Source organism: Tursiops truncatus, chromosome 6, assembly GCF_011762595.2.
Source record: "Tursiops truncatus isolate mTurTru1 chromosome 6, mTurTru1.mat.Y, whole genome shotgun sequence".
NCBI lineage: Eukaryota > Metazoa > Chordata > Mammalia > Artiodactyla > Delphinidae > Tursiops > Tursiops truncatus.
In genome coordinates, this window is record NC_047039.1 from 109441846 (window position 1) to 109455147 (window position 13302).

The 13302-nt window shown below is 41.7% G+C and overlaps 1 protein-coding gene across 3 annotated transcripts in view; it reads left to right on the forward strand.

Moving 5' to 3' along the window:
* GPR107 (G protein-coupled receptor 107) overlaps positions 1–13302 on the forward strand; it is a 75581-nt gene continuing 62279 nt past the window's right edge. Inside the window, exon 1 of one of the 3 annotated variants that reach the window (XR_012332740.1) lies at positions 1–349. Coding sequence is in view for 2 of the 3 variants with exons in the window: in XM_033858846.2 (XP_033714737.1) it covers positions 209–349 (141 nt within the window). In the remaining variant the exon portion in view is untranslated. The remainder of the gene's footprint in view (positions 350–13302) is intronic. The other 2 variants (XM_033858846.2, XM_033858845.2) reach the window with 2 other exon arrangements.

Consider the following 13302-nt stretch of genomic DNA (forward strand, 5'->3'; position numbering starts at 1 on the left):
CAGCGGAAGCCAACTGAACGGCCTCGAAGTAGCCAGCTTAGGCCTCTCGGCGACTTCCCGGGCCCCACACTCCAAGAAAAAAGCCACAGTCCCCGCGCCGCTGGCCGCGGAGCCCCTGACCCCACCTTCCAGGCCCTTCCGGCGGCCGCCGCCCTTTAACCCCCGGAAGTGGGCGGGAGAGGAAGCGGCTGGTGATGCTGGAACAAATATGGCCGCCCCGGCGCCCGTCGGCTCTTCGGGCTCCCGCAGTCCTCGGCTGATCGCCGGCCTTCGGCTGTTCCCACTACTGGGGCTGCTGCAGCTGCTGGTCGAGCCTGGCCTGGGCCGCGTCCACCACCTGGCGCTCAAGGTAAGGCCGACCGGGGCCGGGTAGGAGCGGGCCGGGGGCCGGAGGCCGCGGCCGCTCCCGGGAGCTGGGGGCAACTTTGGCCCAGAGGAGGGGGGGATTGTCTGTGAGTGTTTGGGTTCCCGCCCTTTTTCCCGGGCGCAGCCTCTCTCCGAGAAGGGTCTGTTGGGAACTCTGGGGATGGCGGGAGTCCCCTGTCTGTCTGGAAAGGGCAGGAAGATTCGAGCTGAGAGAGGGGAAGGGGCTGAACTGCGGCGTAACCCCGAAGGACTCCGGAGGCCGCGCTTGCAGTCCCTGCTGGTTTCCCTAGCTTCCTTGCCGACAGCAACCTGCTTTTCCTCCTCCCTTCTCACCTCCAACTTTCATGCCCCACTTCGCTTGTCCGCGGTCTCCACTTGTCCATGCCCTTGTACTTGGCAGAACCTTTGCCTCAATTTCCCGGTTCGGCTTCGGGCGCACTCTGGACTGATCAAAGCGGGAATCTCCAGGAGGAATTTCAAATCTCGCTTGAAATACGTGACCGGAAATTTAGACCCAACATTTAAAATATGTTTCTAATTAGAGGGCCTGCCTTTTTATCTCTCGATCCTGTCATTGTCTGCCTAGGGAAGGGATTTATGATAGGCCTAGAATGATCCCTTGGATCTTGCTTTATAACTCAAAACATGCCTCCAGGCGATTCAGCAGGTTAATGTATCTGGAAAGTAGAAAACTAAATCGTTATGACTCAAAGCCTTGTGCATTGTTTTCATAATATACAATTTTCTTCGAAGTGTGGGATTGTAGAAAGTTTGCCTTGTTAAAACAGTACCTTAACAAAGCATTGTATTTTGTGAATGTACAGTTTAAAGAGTACAGAATCTGGATTAAAAAACCTGGCCAGACCCATACTCCATACCTTGGCTACCAGTTGTTCGTAAATAAAATGTATCCTGATTAAAATGGTTCTCAACCGCAGGAAGCCAAGTGAGTCTTGGCTCCTTTTGAGAATCTGCTGAAAGGTATTGAATCTCTCCCCAGAAAATGCAGGTAGAAATGTAGGCAAAACTTTCTTGGAATTTCTAGGGCTTTTATAATCCTGCGGAAACTTATCCATAGGCCCTAGTCCCCAGGTTTACGACTCCAAGAGATGAACTCCTAAAATTCTTTCACTTTATAGTTTGGGATCATGAGTCTTAGATGAAGTCATGCAACTGAGCTTATGTAGTTTATAAATTAGAGACAAAGCTAATACTAGGACACACTGGATCATGTCTCTTGGCTTTGGGCATTTCTAAAATTAAAGTGTCGGATGGCCAGCATCAGTAGGTAAATAAATACTGACCTTAATGGTATAGAGGAAAAAGTATACTATCCTCAGTGGTAGAAGCAACCCGAGTTGGTGTAATTCTGGTGATTGATTTCTCCATATTGTGCTAAATTAATGAATATTTTTCATCTTTGTAATTGTTTCTCAAGTACTGTGGTGCCCTTTCCATAGTCAGTACTGTAGTTGCTCCTTTTCTCTTAAACAGTATGGTGTTTTGCCCAAGGAAATGGAAATCACCTGAAGAGAGCCTGTCAGAGCAGCAACATTAGATTATCTTTTTTTGCTTGAGACTGAGAGAAATAGGAGAATTTCAACCATACACCAAATAGAATAGTATAGTGAACTCCCATGTAGCTGTCACCCAGCCTCAGTAACGATTAACCAGTGGCTAATTCTGCCCCTTCCCCACACAAATCACTTCTCACTTGCATTCTTTATTTTTTAATTAGAAACAAGTCTTTTCATTTTTTATTCAGTTTTCTCATCACATGCTACATTTTCCATCATTCTTCTGGTTTTCTCAGTCTTCTCAAATTTCTTCTCTTTTGTTCTTTCTTTAGATTCCTTAACTTTTTGAAACAACTTTATTGAGGCATAGTTTATATACATTAAAATTCACCCATTTTAAGTGTACAGTTCAGTGATTTGTTAGTAAATTTACTGAGTTGTGCATCTATCACCACTGTTCAGCCATGGAACATTTCCATCATCTCTGTGTGTTGGTTTACAGTTAACTCCTATTCCCACCTCCAGCCCCAGACAACCACTAATCTACTTTCTGTCTCCGTTGATTTGCCCTTTCTGGATATTTCATGTAAATGGAATCACACAGTATGTGATCTTTTGTGTGTGGCTTCTTTTATTTATGTCGTTGAGGTTCATACATGTTGTACTGTGTATTAGTAATTCATTCCTTTCAATGGCTGACTACTATTCCATTGTATGCATATACCACCTTATGCTCAGCCAGTCACCAGTGATGGACATTTGGGTTTCCTTTTTTGGCTATTGTGAATAATATTGCTGCAGACATTCACATGCAGGTCTTTGTGGGGACATATGTTTTCATTTTGCGGGGTGATAGCTAGGAGTGGAGTAGAATTGCTGGGTCATATGGAAGATATGTATTTAACTTCTAAAGAAACTGCCAAAGCACTTTCAAAGTGACTGTACCATTTTCCAGTCCCACCAGAAACTGTGAGGGCTCTCCTTTCCACATATTGTGCCAGCATTAGTACTTCTTATGTTATTTTAGAGTGAATCAAAGTCATCATGTTGTTTGATCCATAAATATTTCAGTATGTACCTATAAGAAACAGGGACTCTTTCAAAAACATAACTACAATGCCATTATAACAAAGAAAAAAGTTAATCTTTAATATCATGAAATACCAAATCAGGTTCAAATTTCCATTGGTCATAAATGGATTTAAACTTTTTAAAAATCAGAATCTAAATATTGTCCTTACATTATGATTGGTTAATATGTCTCTTCCTTTTTTTTTTTTTGCGGTACACGGGCCCCTCACTGTTGTGGCCTCCCCGTTGCGGAGCACAGGCTCCGGACGCGCAGGCTCAGCAACCATGGCTCCCCAGCCCAGCCGCTCCGTGGCATGTGGGATCTTCCCGGACCGGGGCACAAACCCGTGTCCCCTGCATCGGCAGGCGGACTCTCAACCACTGCGCCACCAGGGAAGCCCAATATGTCTCTTTAAGTCTCTCTTGATCTAGGGGATCTCATTCCTCCAAGCACCCCCGTACTGGATTTTGCTGATTATTTCCTTGTGGTGTAATTTAGTATGTTCATCTATCCTTCATCCTATGTGGCCTGGATATGCTGGATCGTGTGTGTGTGTGTGTGTGTGTGTGTGTGTGTGTGTGTGTGTGTGTGTGTGTGTGTGTGTGTTTAAGAAAAGCTAGAAATTCAGGCTTTTATGTGAAATTAGCTAGCAACTAACTCAAATTTAAAAACGAAAACAAAACACGGTGTTGGCCAAGTATAACACATTTGTGGGCCAGTCTAGTCAGCGGACTGCCAGTTGGAGAACTGTTTAAAACATAGAAGTGGCTAGGTAAGTGATCATCAGCTAGCTCAGTTAAATGTTACTGTATTTATTTTCTAAATTCAGTTTGTGAGAAAAACTAAATTGAAGTATCGTTACTCCACTTGCTTTATATTTGAAAACAGTTCAAAATATGAAGTTATTGAGGAATATAAAACACTTCTTGTGTTCTAATATTTAGTGAAAAGAGCAGAATTGTATTCTAGTATTTAGTGAAAAGTTTAAAACTTTTTAAAAAAAGGAGAAAGTACACCGAAATGGTAGCTGTCTTTAGGAATTATGGGAATTTTTTTTCTTATTTCATCTCCAGATCTGACCTTTCTTCTGAGCTCTGGACAAGTATATCGGATTTCTTAACCCCTGTTTCCACTCAGATGGCTCATAAGCACCTCTGTATGTTAGAAACCAACCTGTCCTCCCACTCCCTTCACCCTCAGCCTGTATGTACTCCTTCTCTAGTTTTTCTTTTCTTAGTATCTGGGACCACCAGCTGCTCATTTTCTCAAGTCAGAAATCTTTTATTCTTATCTTCTCATCATCAAGTTCCATAGATGTGTGTTCTAAATAAATAGATCTCCATTCCATTCACTGCTCTGTCATCACCACTGTGACTGTTGGGTCTAGGCCATCCTTATATCTCTTGGAACAGGGCGGTCTCCTCATACCTGGTGTCCTAGCATTACTCCAGTTTGTATTTTGTTTTGTAGCTGGAATGATCTTCCTAAAAGCCAAAGCCAGTCGTGTCACTCCCCTTTTAAGCCCATCAGTAGCACCCTGTTCCCCTTAGGGGGAACTCACAACTCTTAGACTGCCAGTCTTTCTGTTAGCCAGCCTCCTCTCTAGTCTCATTGCCCTTCCTTTCTTTAGTTTCTTAGTTCATGTGTGTGCAGCTTGGTGAATTTTTTTTCCCCCCCCGGTACATGGGCCTCTCACTGTTGTTATTTTAGAGTGAATCAGAGTCATCATGTTGTTTGATCCATAAATATTTCAGTATGTACCTATAAGAAACAGGGACTCTTTCAAAAACATAACTACAATGCTATTATAACAAAGAAAAAAGTTAACCTTTAATATCATGAAATACCAAATCAGGTTCAAATTTCCATTGGTCATAAATGGATTTAAACTTGTGAAAAATCAGAGTGGGGGCTACTCTTCATTGTGGTGCGCGGGCTTCTCATTGCGGTGGCTCCTCTTGTTGCAGAGCACAGGCTCTAGGCACGCGGGCTTCAGTAGTTGTGGCACGCGGGCTCAGTAGTTGTGGCTCGCGGGCTCTAGAGCGCAGGCTCAGTAGTTGTGGCACATGGGCTTAGTTGCATGTGGGATCTCCCCGGACCAGGGCTCAAACCCTTGTCCCCTGCATTAGCAGGCGGATTCTTAACCACTGTGCCACCAGGGAAGCCCGGACATATGATATTTTAAAAAAAGCATTTCACAGAGGAAAAACCCAAATGGCTGATAAACCTAGATGAGGTGCTCAAACTCATGAAGTACCAGGAAATGCAAATTCAGTCAACATCAGCCTTGATTTTCCCAAAAACTGGGAAAAATGAAATGTTTGATGACATCAAGTTTCAGTAAGGATGTAAGGAAACGTTCATATACTTTGGGGATCCATTTGGCAATTTCTAGTAAAACTGAAAATGTGCCATCTAGATATATATACCCTCAGTCCCCACACACATAATGCATAAGACATGTACAGGGAATGTTCATAACAGCACTGTCACAGCAGAAGGTTGGGAATTAACCTGAATGCACAAGTAATGCTTTAGGGAAATGGATATACTGTGATGTACATAATGATGGAACACAAGCAGACAAAGTGAGGAACTAGAGCATATTCAATGTATCAACACAGTTAGGTGCTCAAAGAATACAGTGTTGTCTGAAAATGCAAGTTGCCAGACATACACATACATCATGACACAGTTTATCCAAATTTTAAAAACATAGCAATGCTATATGATGTTTATGGTTATGGATACGTCCAGTGAAAAATAGAAGCGCACTTAACCAATTTATGAGCTTGGGAAGCGATGGTGGAGGGGAATAGGATTCAGTAGAGGTACAAAGGCGCTTAACTTTGTCAATGAAGTTTTGTTCTTTTCCTCCTTCCCGCCCTCCCTTCCTGTGGTTCTGAAGCAACTACAATACAGACATTTGGTAATTGTGGGGAGTGGGGATTTGGATATTTGTCGCTATTCCTTTTACTGTTCTACAGCGAGGGGTATTGTGAGTCTTCTGAGGGCAAGGGCTCACTTGTCTCGCTGACCATTGAATGCGCAGGGCCTGACACAGATAAGGATTCAGGAAGAGTATGTTGAATGAGGAAATGAATGTGTGTCTGTGTTCCAGATTTTCTAGGATGAGCGCTTACTACTGGAAAAAGTATGGTTGCCAATGTTTATAAAAATAGAAATTCTTTGCACCTGGGTGGTGGGCTTGTGAGTGCTTAGTACGTGGCTGATCTTGTTATAGATGCCACCAAACAGCAAGATTATAAATTATGGCTCTGTACCTTTCTGTTTTGTTTGGTTAGTACCACTGAAAAGCTACAATGACTGAAAAATGTGTTTTAAATATTCTTACATGTAAAAGGAAAACACCAACCTATTATTATTAGTTTATACCTGAGTGGTAAGGTTGCAGCTACTTTTCTGTACTTTTTCAATTACATTTTCTGTGAGCATGTGCAAGTTTTATAATTGAAAATAAATGATATTAAAATAAAACAGAGATTAGAGGGAAATCTCCAAATTCTGAATAGTTTTCGCAAGGTGGTGAAATAGTAGTGACTCGGGGGCAGGGGAGAGCTTTGATTCTTTTTTCCCTAATATAGTTGTCTTTTTTTTTTTTTTTTTGGCCACAGCATGTGGAATCTTAGTTCCCTGACCAGGGATCTAACCCGTGCCCCCTGTGGTGGAAGCACAGAGTCCTATCCACTGGACCGCCAGGAAATTCCCCATTTGTAATTTTTAAAAATTAAATTTGATTACAAAAACTATCCTATTCACTCTTAAAGTCAAATAAAAATGATGTTTTTGAATACAGTACTTCATTTTGAGAGGCATAGTTTACAGACAACCAAAAATGTTTTTGCTTGGATAAAGTGTAGATTAGAACAACAGAAGTTATAATTACCTTTCGTAAAACATTTGAAGGAGTCAAATAGTATTTGTTATATGACAAGTAAGTTTGCTTTTTGGTGACCTAAGAGCTTTTCTATTATGAGTCCGGTCCTTCCTGTTGCCCATCCCCTTAAGTTGGATTCTTCCGAGTTGACCACTGGTACCATTTGGTGTGTCCCTTCCACGTTTAAGGTCTTCGTATACACATTCCCCACACGTATGTTTCTTTCTTTCCTTTTTTTGGTGTAATCACTTTATAACATCTAAGTCAGGTCAGGGTGTGTGCAGAGCTCTTCGATGACTTCTAAGCCAATGTCCAGCCATCCTGGCCTCTTGCAGTCCTCCGTCCACAAAGCAGAGGTTCACCTGAGGGTGGCACTCCTGGATGCCGAGGCCCAAGTGCCCTTCCTCTTTACGCCTGCAGGCTGATGTCCAGCTCCTCTCAGTCCCTGCTCAAAGATGCCTTCCCAGTGAAGCTTTCTCTGACCAGCCTCGCGTGGCTGGCAGTGCTGCACGCCCTCCTCCTCTCCCTTCCCTGCTGTGTTTCTCTGTCGCGCGCGCTCATCACCGTTGAGCAGACGATGGCTCATACTGTTTATTTGTTCTTATCTGTCTGTCTCTACTAGAATGTAAGCTCAGTGAGAGAGGCCTTTTTGTTCATTTTTTCAGTGTTTTGTTCTCAAAACCTAGAGCAGTGCCCGTAGGTACGCAATAAATACTTGTCAAATGAATGAACTTTTTCATTTATTAGTTGTGGACATTTAAAAAATGTTAGTGTATATATGGGTCTACTTCCTTCTGTTTAACTACTGCAATAATACTTCATTGTAAGAGGGACTCACCATTTCTAAAAATCATTCTTTTGTTGATGGAAATTTATAGTGTATTTTTATTCCTTGATTTTAGCTATTATAAACAAAGCTGCTATGAATATTCTTGTCATATAGCTTTGTGTATTTCTGTGGAGTAGATTCCTAGGAAAGGTACCAAATAGCCCTCTATAAAGGTTTTATCGATTGACACTCCACCAGTAGAGTATGAGCATGTTCAGAGTGTTCATTTACCCACATACTCCCCAACACATTATGTCTTAGCTTATGCCAACCTGATAGGGAAAAGGTGACATCTTATTTTAAGTTAACTGTTGGTGAGGTTCAGGATCTCAGCATGTTTATTAACCCCCTGCTGGCCTTTAATTTCAGATCTTCTCTGTAGACCAGAAATTTTAGGAAAACTTATTTCAGTAAGGGTATACTTTTCGGTGTATATATGTTCTTAAATGCTGGTAAAGCATTTGTGGTGGGAAAAATAAAGTTGCATGCAAACAGAAAACATGAAAAAGAGAAAAAAAATTGCACCCATAATTAAGAACCAAAATTTCACTTTTTAAAAAATAAATTTATTAATTTAATTTATTTTTATTTTTGGCTGTGTTGTGTCTTCATTACTGTGCATGGGCTTTCTCTAGTTGCGGCGAGCGGGAGCTACTCTTAGTTGCAGTGCGCGGGCTTCTCGTTGCGGTGGCTTCTCTTGTTGCAGAGCACGGGCTCTAGGCGCATGGACTTCAATAGTTGTGGCACGCGGGCTCAGTAGTTGTGGCTTGCGGGCTCTAGAGCGCAGGCTCAGTAGTTGTGGCACACGGGCTTAGTTGCTCCGCAGCATGTGGGATCTTCCCGGACCAGGGCTCAAACCCATGTCCCCTGCATTGGCAGGTGGATTCTTAACCACTGCACCACTAGGGAAGCCCCAAAACTTCACATTTTAAATAAACTTTTTGGGTAAAATTTTGGCTTAGAATTTCAATAATATTAAAGTTTTAATTTTACAAAGTAGTTTATTGCAAATAAGAACAAACCTTTCAGGGGACTTCCTTGGTGGTCCAGTGGATAAGACTCTGCACTCCCAATGCAAGGGGCCCAGGTTGGATCCCTGGTCGGGGAACTAAATCCTGCATGCATGCTGCAACTAGGATCTGGCGTGTTGCAACTAAGACCCGGCACAGCATGCATGCATAAATGAATAAATAAATTTATTTATTTGTTTACCAGAAAACCTTTCAGAATAGTCTGAAATAATCCAGAATGATCTGATGCTGCCTTTTTTCTGAGATCCTCTATGATAAATTACGTGTACATTAATTCAGATGGCTTCATCATCATCGTCAAACTAATGCTTATGTCTTTGTTTGAACTAGTACTTTTGAGATTATAACTGTGGGCCAGTTATGTTTCCACCAACTTCAGATAATATAAATCTACTAAGGAAGGCCACGAAAAAATATAAGTTTTTACAATCAACCATATAAATATGTACCTGGGAACAGTCCTGTATTTTGTTTATGTTCTGGTAGCCTTGACTTCTCATGAGTGAACAAATTCATTTAATTAACTTGATAAGCAGTTTACTGTGATTAGGAATATAACTTGTTTTTATGGTTATTTTTTTATTCCTCCCCTATATGGGGAGGAATGTAAGGGAACAAAATTGATCACAAGTTGATGGCTTGAAATTTTCTATAATAAAAAAAAATTTAAAACAAGCAAAGCATATACCATTTATTTGGTTGTAAAAAGTATTAATTTTCTATTTTGGCTGCACCATGTGGCATGTGGGATCTTAGTTCCCCGACTAGGGATTGAACCCGCATCTCCTGCATTGGAAGACAGATTCTTTACCACTGGACCACCAGGGGAGTCCCTGTAAAAAGTATGAGATGGATAAGAGCACAGGTTTGGGTTTTAAACAAACCTGAGTTAGAATACTGGCTTTGCCACCTACTAACATTACGATTTTAAGCAAGTTTTACCACTCTGAGCCTCATCTGTAAAATGGGCATAACAACATCTGTCTCACAGTGTTGTAATAAGAGTGAATGGTGATAGAGTTCTTCCTAGCACAGTACTGGGTACAAGGTCAAATGTTTGCGATCTCTGTGATCCTTGGAGAAACAGGCAAACCTTACTGCTCATTCAGTGCTAATGGAAATGATTTGAGTGGGCTTTGAAAATGTAATTAAATCTTCATTGCTTGTGTCAGATATTGTCATCTTCACCCCACTTTGGCAACTCCTTGCCTTGCCTCCTTTTACTCTGTCACTCTGCCAAGACACTGACATTGCTGCCTCTTACCTGGGAGAGTATCTGGAGGGACAGATGTGAGTGCTAAGGCTTCTCTCTTCCCCTCTCACACCCCATCCCCAGATGTTGCCTGTAGCACTCTGGCTGTAGCACTTACAGTGGGCGGGATGTTCATCCCAGGGCCCCCAGATCTCTGGCTTCCTTGTGGTAGAAGGAGAGGTTTCCTTGTTCCTGGACAGTGAGGCCTGGCTGTTGGAGATTTTTTTTGAGACTGAGTGTTTATCACTTCTTGGGCCTCAGCCCTTAGGGGTGTTTTGTAAATATTGGTTTATTTACATTGAATTAAATCAAAGTTGAATGAGTGGTTAGAATGTTTGACCTTCCTGTTTACTTTCAATCTCAAAGTTTGTGTCTCTATGATTTGTATAGTGAAATACAGTTTACAGAGTCACTTCCATACGTATCTTATTTGATATGGTGACATAATAGCTTAAAATGGAGTGTCAGAGGTTAGGTTAGGCGAGGGTCCTGCAGTTATTACTGGCAAATGGTAATACTTAGAAATAACGATTGATTTTTTTTTTTTGTAATTACAGATTAACACACGGTCTTTGTTAGAAATTTAGAAAATATAGAGAAGTATAAAGAAAAAATTGCTACCCACCATCCCACTGGTACTAACCTTTTCATGGTTTGATGAATTTCTTTCAAATCCTTTATAAATAATTGTAAATATGTATACCTTTTAATTTTTAAAAACAAATTTAGCTCTTAACTGTATATAGTTTGTTTCTGTTCTTTGCATTTAATATTTTTTCTAGCTTTATTGAGATATAATTGACAAATAAAAATTGTATGTGTATGGGCTTCCCTGGTGGCGCAGTGGTTAAGAGTCCGCCTGCCGATGCAGGGGACATGGGTTCGTGCCCCAGTCCAGGAAGATCCCACATGGCGCGGAGCGGCTAGGCCCGTGAGCCATGGCCGCTGAGCCTGCGCGTCTGGAGCCTATGCTCCGCAACGGGAGAGGCCACAACAGTGAGAGGCCCGTGTAAGGCAAAAAAAAAAAAAATTGATTGTATGTTTGTGAATAGTTAAGATTTACTCTCTTAGCAGATTTCAAGTATACAGTATTGGTTTTTTTTAATAAATAAATTTATTTATTTTGGCTGCGTTGGGTCTTTGTTGCTGCGCGCGGGCTTTCTCTAGTTGCGGTGAGCGGGGGCTACTCTTCGTCGTGGTGCATGGGCCTCTCATTGCAGTGGCTTTTCTTGTTGTGGAGCACAGGCCCTAGAGTGTGTGGACTTCAGTAATTGTGGCACATGGGCTCAGTAGTTGTGGCTCGCGGGCTTAGTTCCTCCGTGGCACGTGGGATCTTCCCGGACCAGGGCTTGAACCCATGTCCTCTGCATTGGCAGGCGGATTCTTAACCACTGTGTCACCAGGGAAGCCCCAGGTATACAGTATTGTTAACTGTAGTCACCACGTTGTACATTAAATCTGCAGAATTTACTCATCCTGCGTATCTGAAACTTTGTACCCTTTGACCAACATCTTTCCATTTCCCTCTACCCCCAGCCTTGGTAACCACCATTCCGCTCTTTGCTTCTTAGAATTCAACTTTTTTAGGTTCCACGTATAAGTGAGACTGTGCAGTATTTGTCTTTGTGTGTCTGGCTTATTTAACTTAGCGTAATATCTTCCAGGTTCATCTGTGTTGTTGCAGATGACAAGGTTTCCTTCTTTTTTAAGGCTGAAAAATAGTCCATACATAAACACACATTTTCTTTATCCATTTATCTGCTGACAGCTACTCAGATTGTTTCCATATCTTGGCTATTGTGAATAATGTTACAGCTATCTCTTCAAGATAGTGATTTTACTTCCTTTGGATTTATTCCCAGAAGTGGGATTGCTGGATCATATAGAGGTTTTTTTTTTGGCCGCGCCCTCATCTTATGGGATCTTAGTTCCCTGACCAGGGATTGAACCCGGGCCACGGCATTGAAAGCAGTGAGTCCTAACCCCTGGACTGCCAGGGAATTCCCTAGAGTTCTAATTTTAATTTTTTGAGGAACCTTCATACTGTTTTCCATAATGACTCTTCTAATTTACATTCCCACCAACAGTGTACAAGAGTTCCCTTGTTTCCACTCCCTCATCAACACTTGTCCTTTGACTTTTTGATAATAGCCATTCTAACATGTGTGAGGTGATATTTCATTGTGGCTTTAATTTACATTTCCCTGATGATTAGTGATATTGAGCACCTTTTATGTCTTCTTTTGAGAAATGTCTATTCAGATCCTTTATCCTTTTTTAAAAAAATTATTTATTTATTTTTGGCTGTGTTGTGTCTTGTTACTGCGCGCGGACTTTCTCTGGTTGCAGTGAGCGGGCTTCTCATTGTCGTGGCTTCTCTTGTTGCGGAGCACAGGCTCTAGGCGCACAGGCTTCAGTGGTTGTGGCATGCAGGCTTCAGTGGTTGTGGCACGCGGGCTTCAGTAGTTGTGGCTCACGGGCTCTAGAGCTCAGGCTCAGTAGTTGTGGAGCATGGGCTTAGTTGCTCCACGGCATATGGGATCTTCCCGGGCCAGGGCTTGAACCCGTGTCCCCTGCCTTGACAGGCAGATTCTTAAGCACTGTGCCACCAGGGAAGCCCCTTTATCCATTTTTAAATCAGGATATTTGTTTTCTTGCTATTGAGTTGTTTTAGTTCCCTGTATATTTTGGATATTAACTAACCCCTTATCAGATACATGGTTTGCAAATATTTTTCTTAATTCTGTAGGTTGTCTCTTCACTCTGTTGATTGTTTTCTTTGCTGTGCAGAAGTTTTTTGTTTGATGCAGTCACATTTGTCTATTTTTCTTTTGTTGCCTGTGCTTTTGGTTACTATCCAAAAAGTTATTGCCCAGACCATTGTTAAGAAGCTGTTTTCCTATGTTTTCTTGTAGTAGTTTTACAGTTTCAGGTCTCACATTTAAGTCATTAATCCATTTTGAGCTGATTTTTGTATATGGTGTGAGAAAAGGATCCAGTTTCATTCTTCTGCATGTGGATATACAGTTTTCCCAACACCATTTATTGAAGAGACTATCCTTTCCCCACTGTGTGTTCTTGGCACCTTTGTCAAAGATCAGTTGAACATAAATCAGTGGATTTATTTCTGGGCTCTATATTCTGTTCCATTGGTCTATATGTCTTTATGCTAGTACCATACTATTTTGATTACTATAACTTTGTAATACATTTTGAAATCAGTCAGTGTGATGCCTTCAGCATTGTTCTTGTTACTCAAGATTGCTTTAAGGTCTTTGTGGTACCATGTGAATTTAGGATTGTTCTAGTTCTGTGAAAAATGCCACTGGAATTTTGA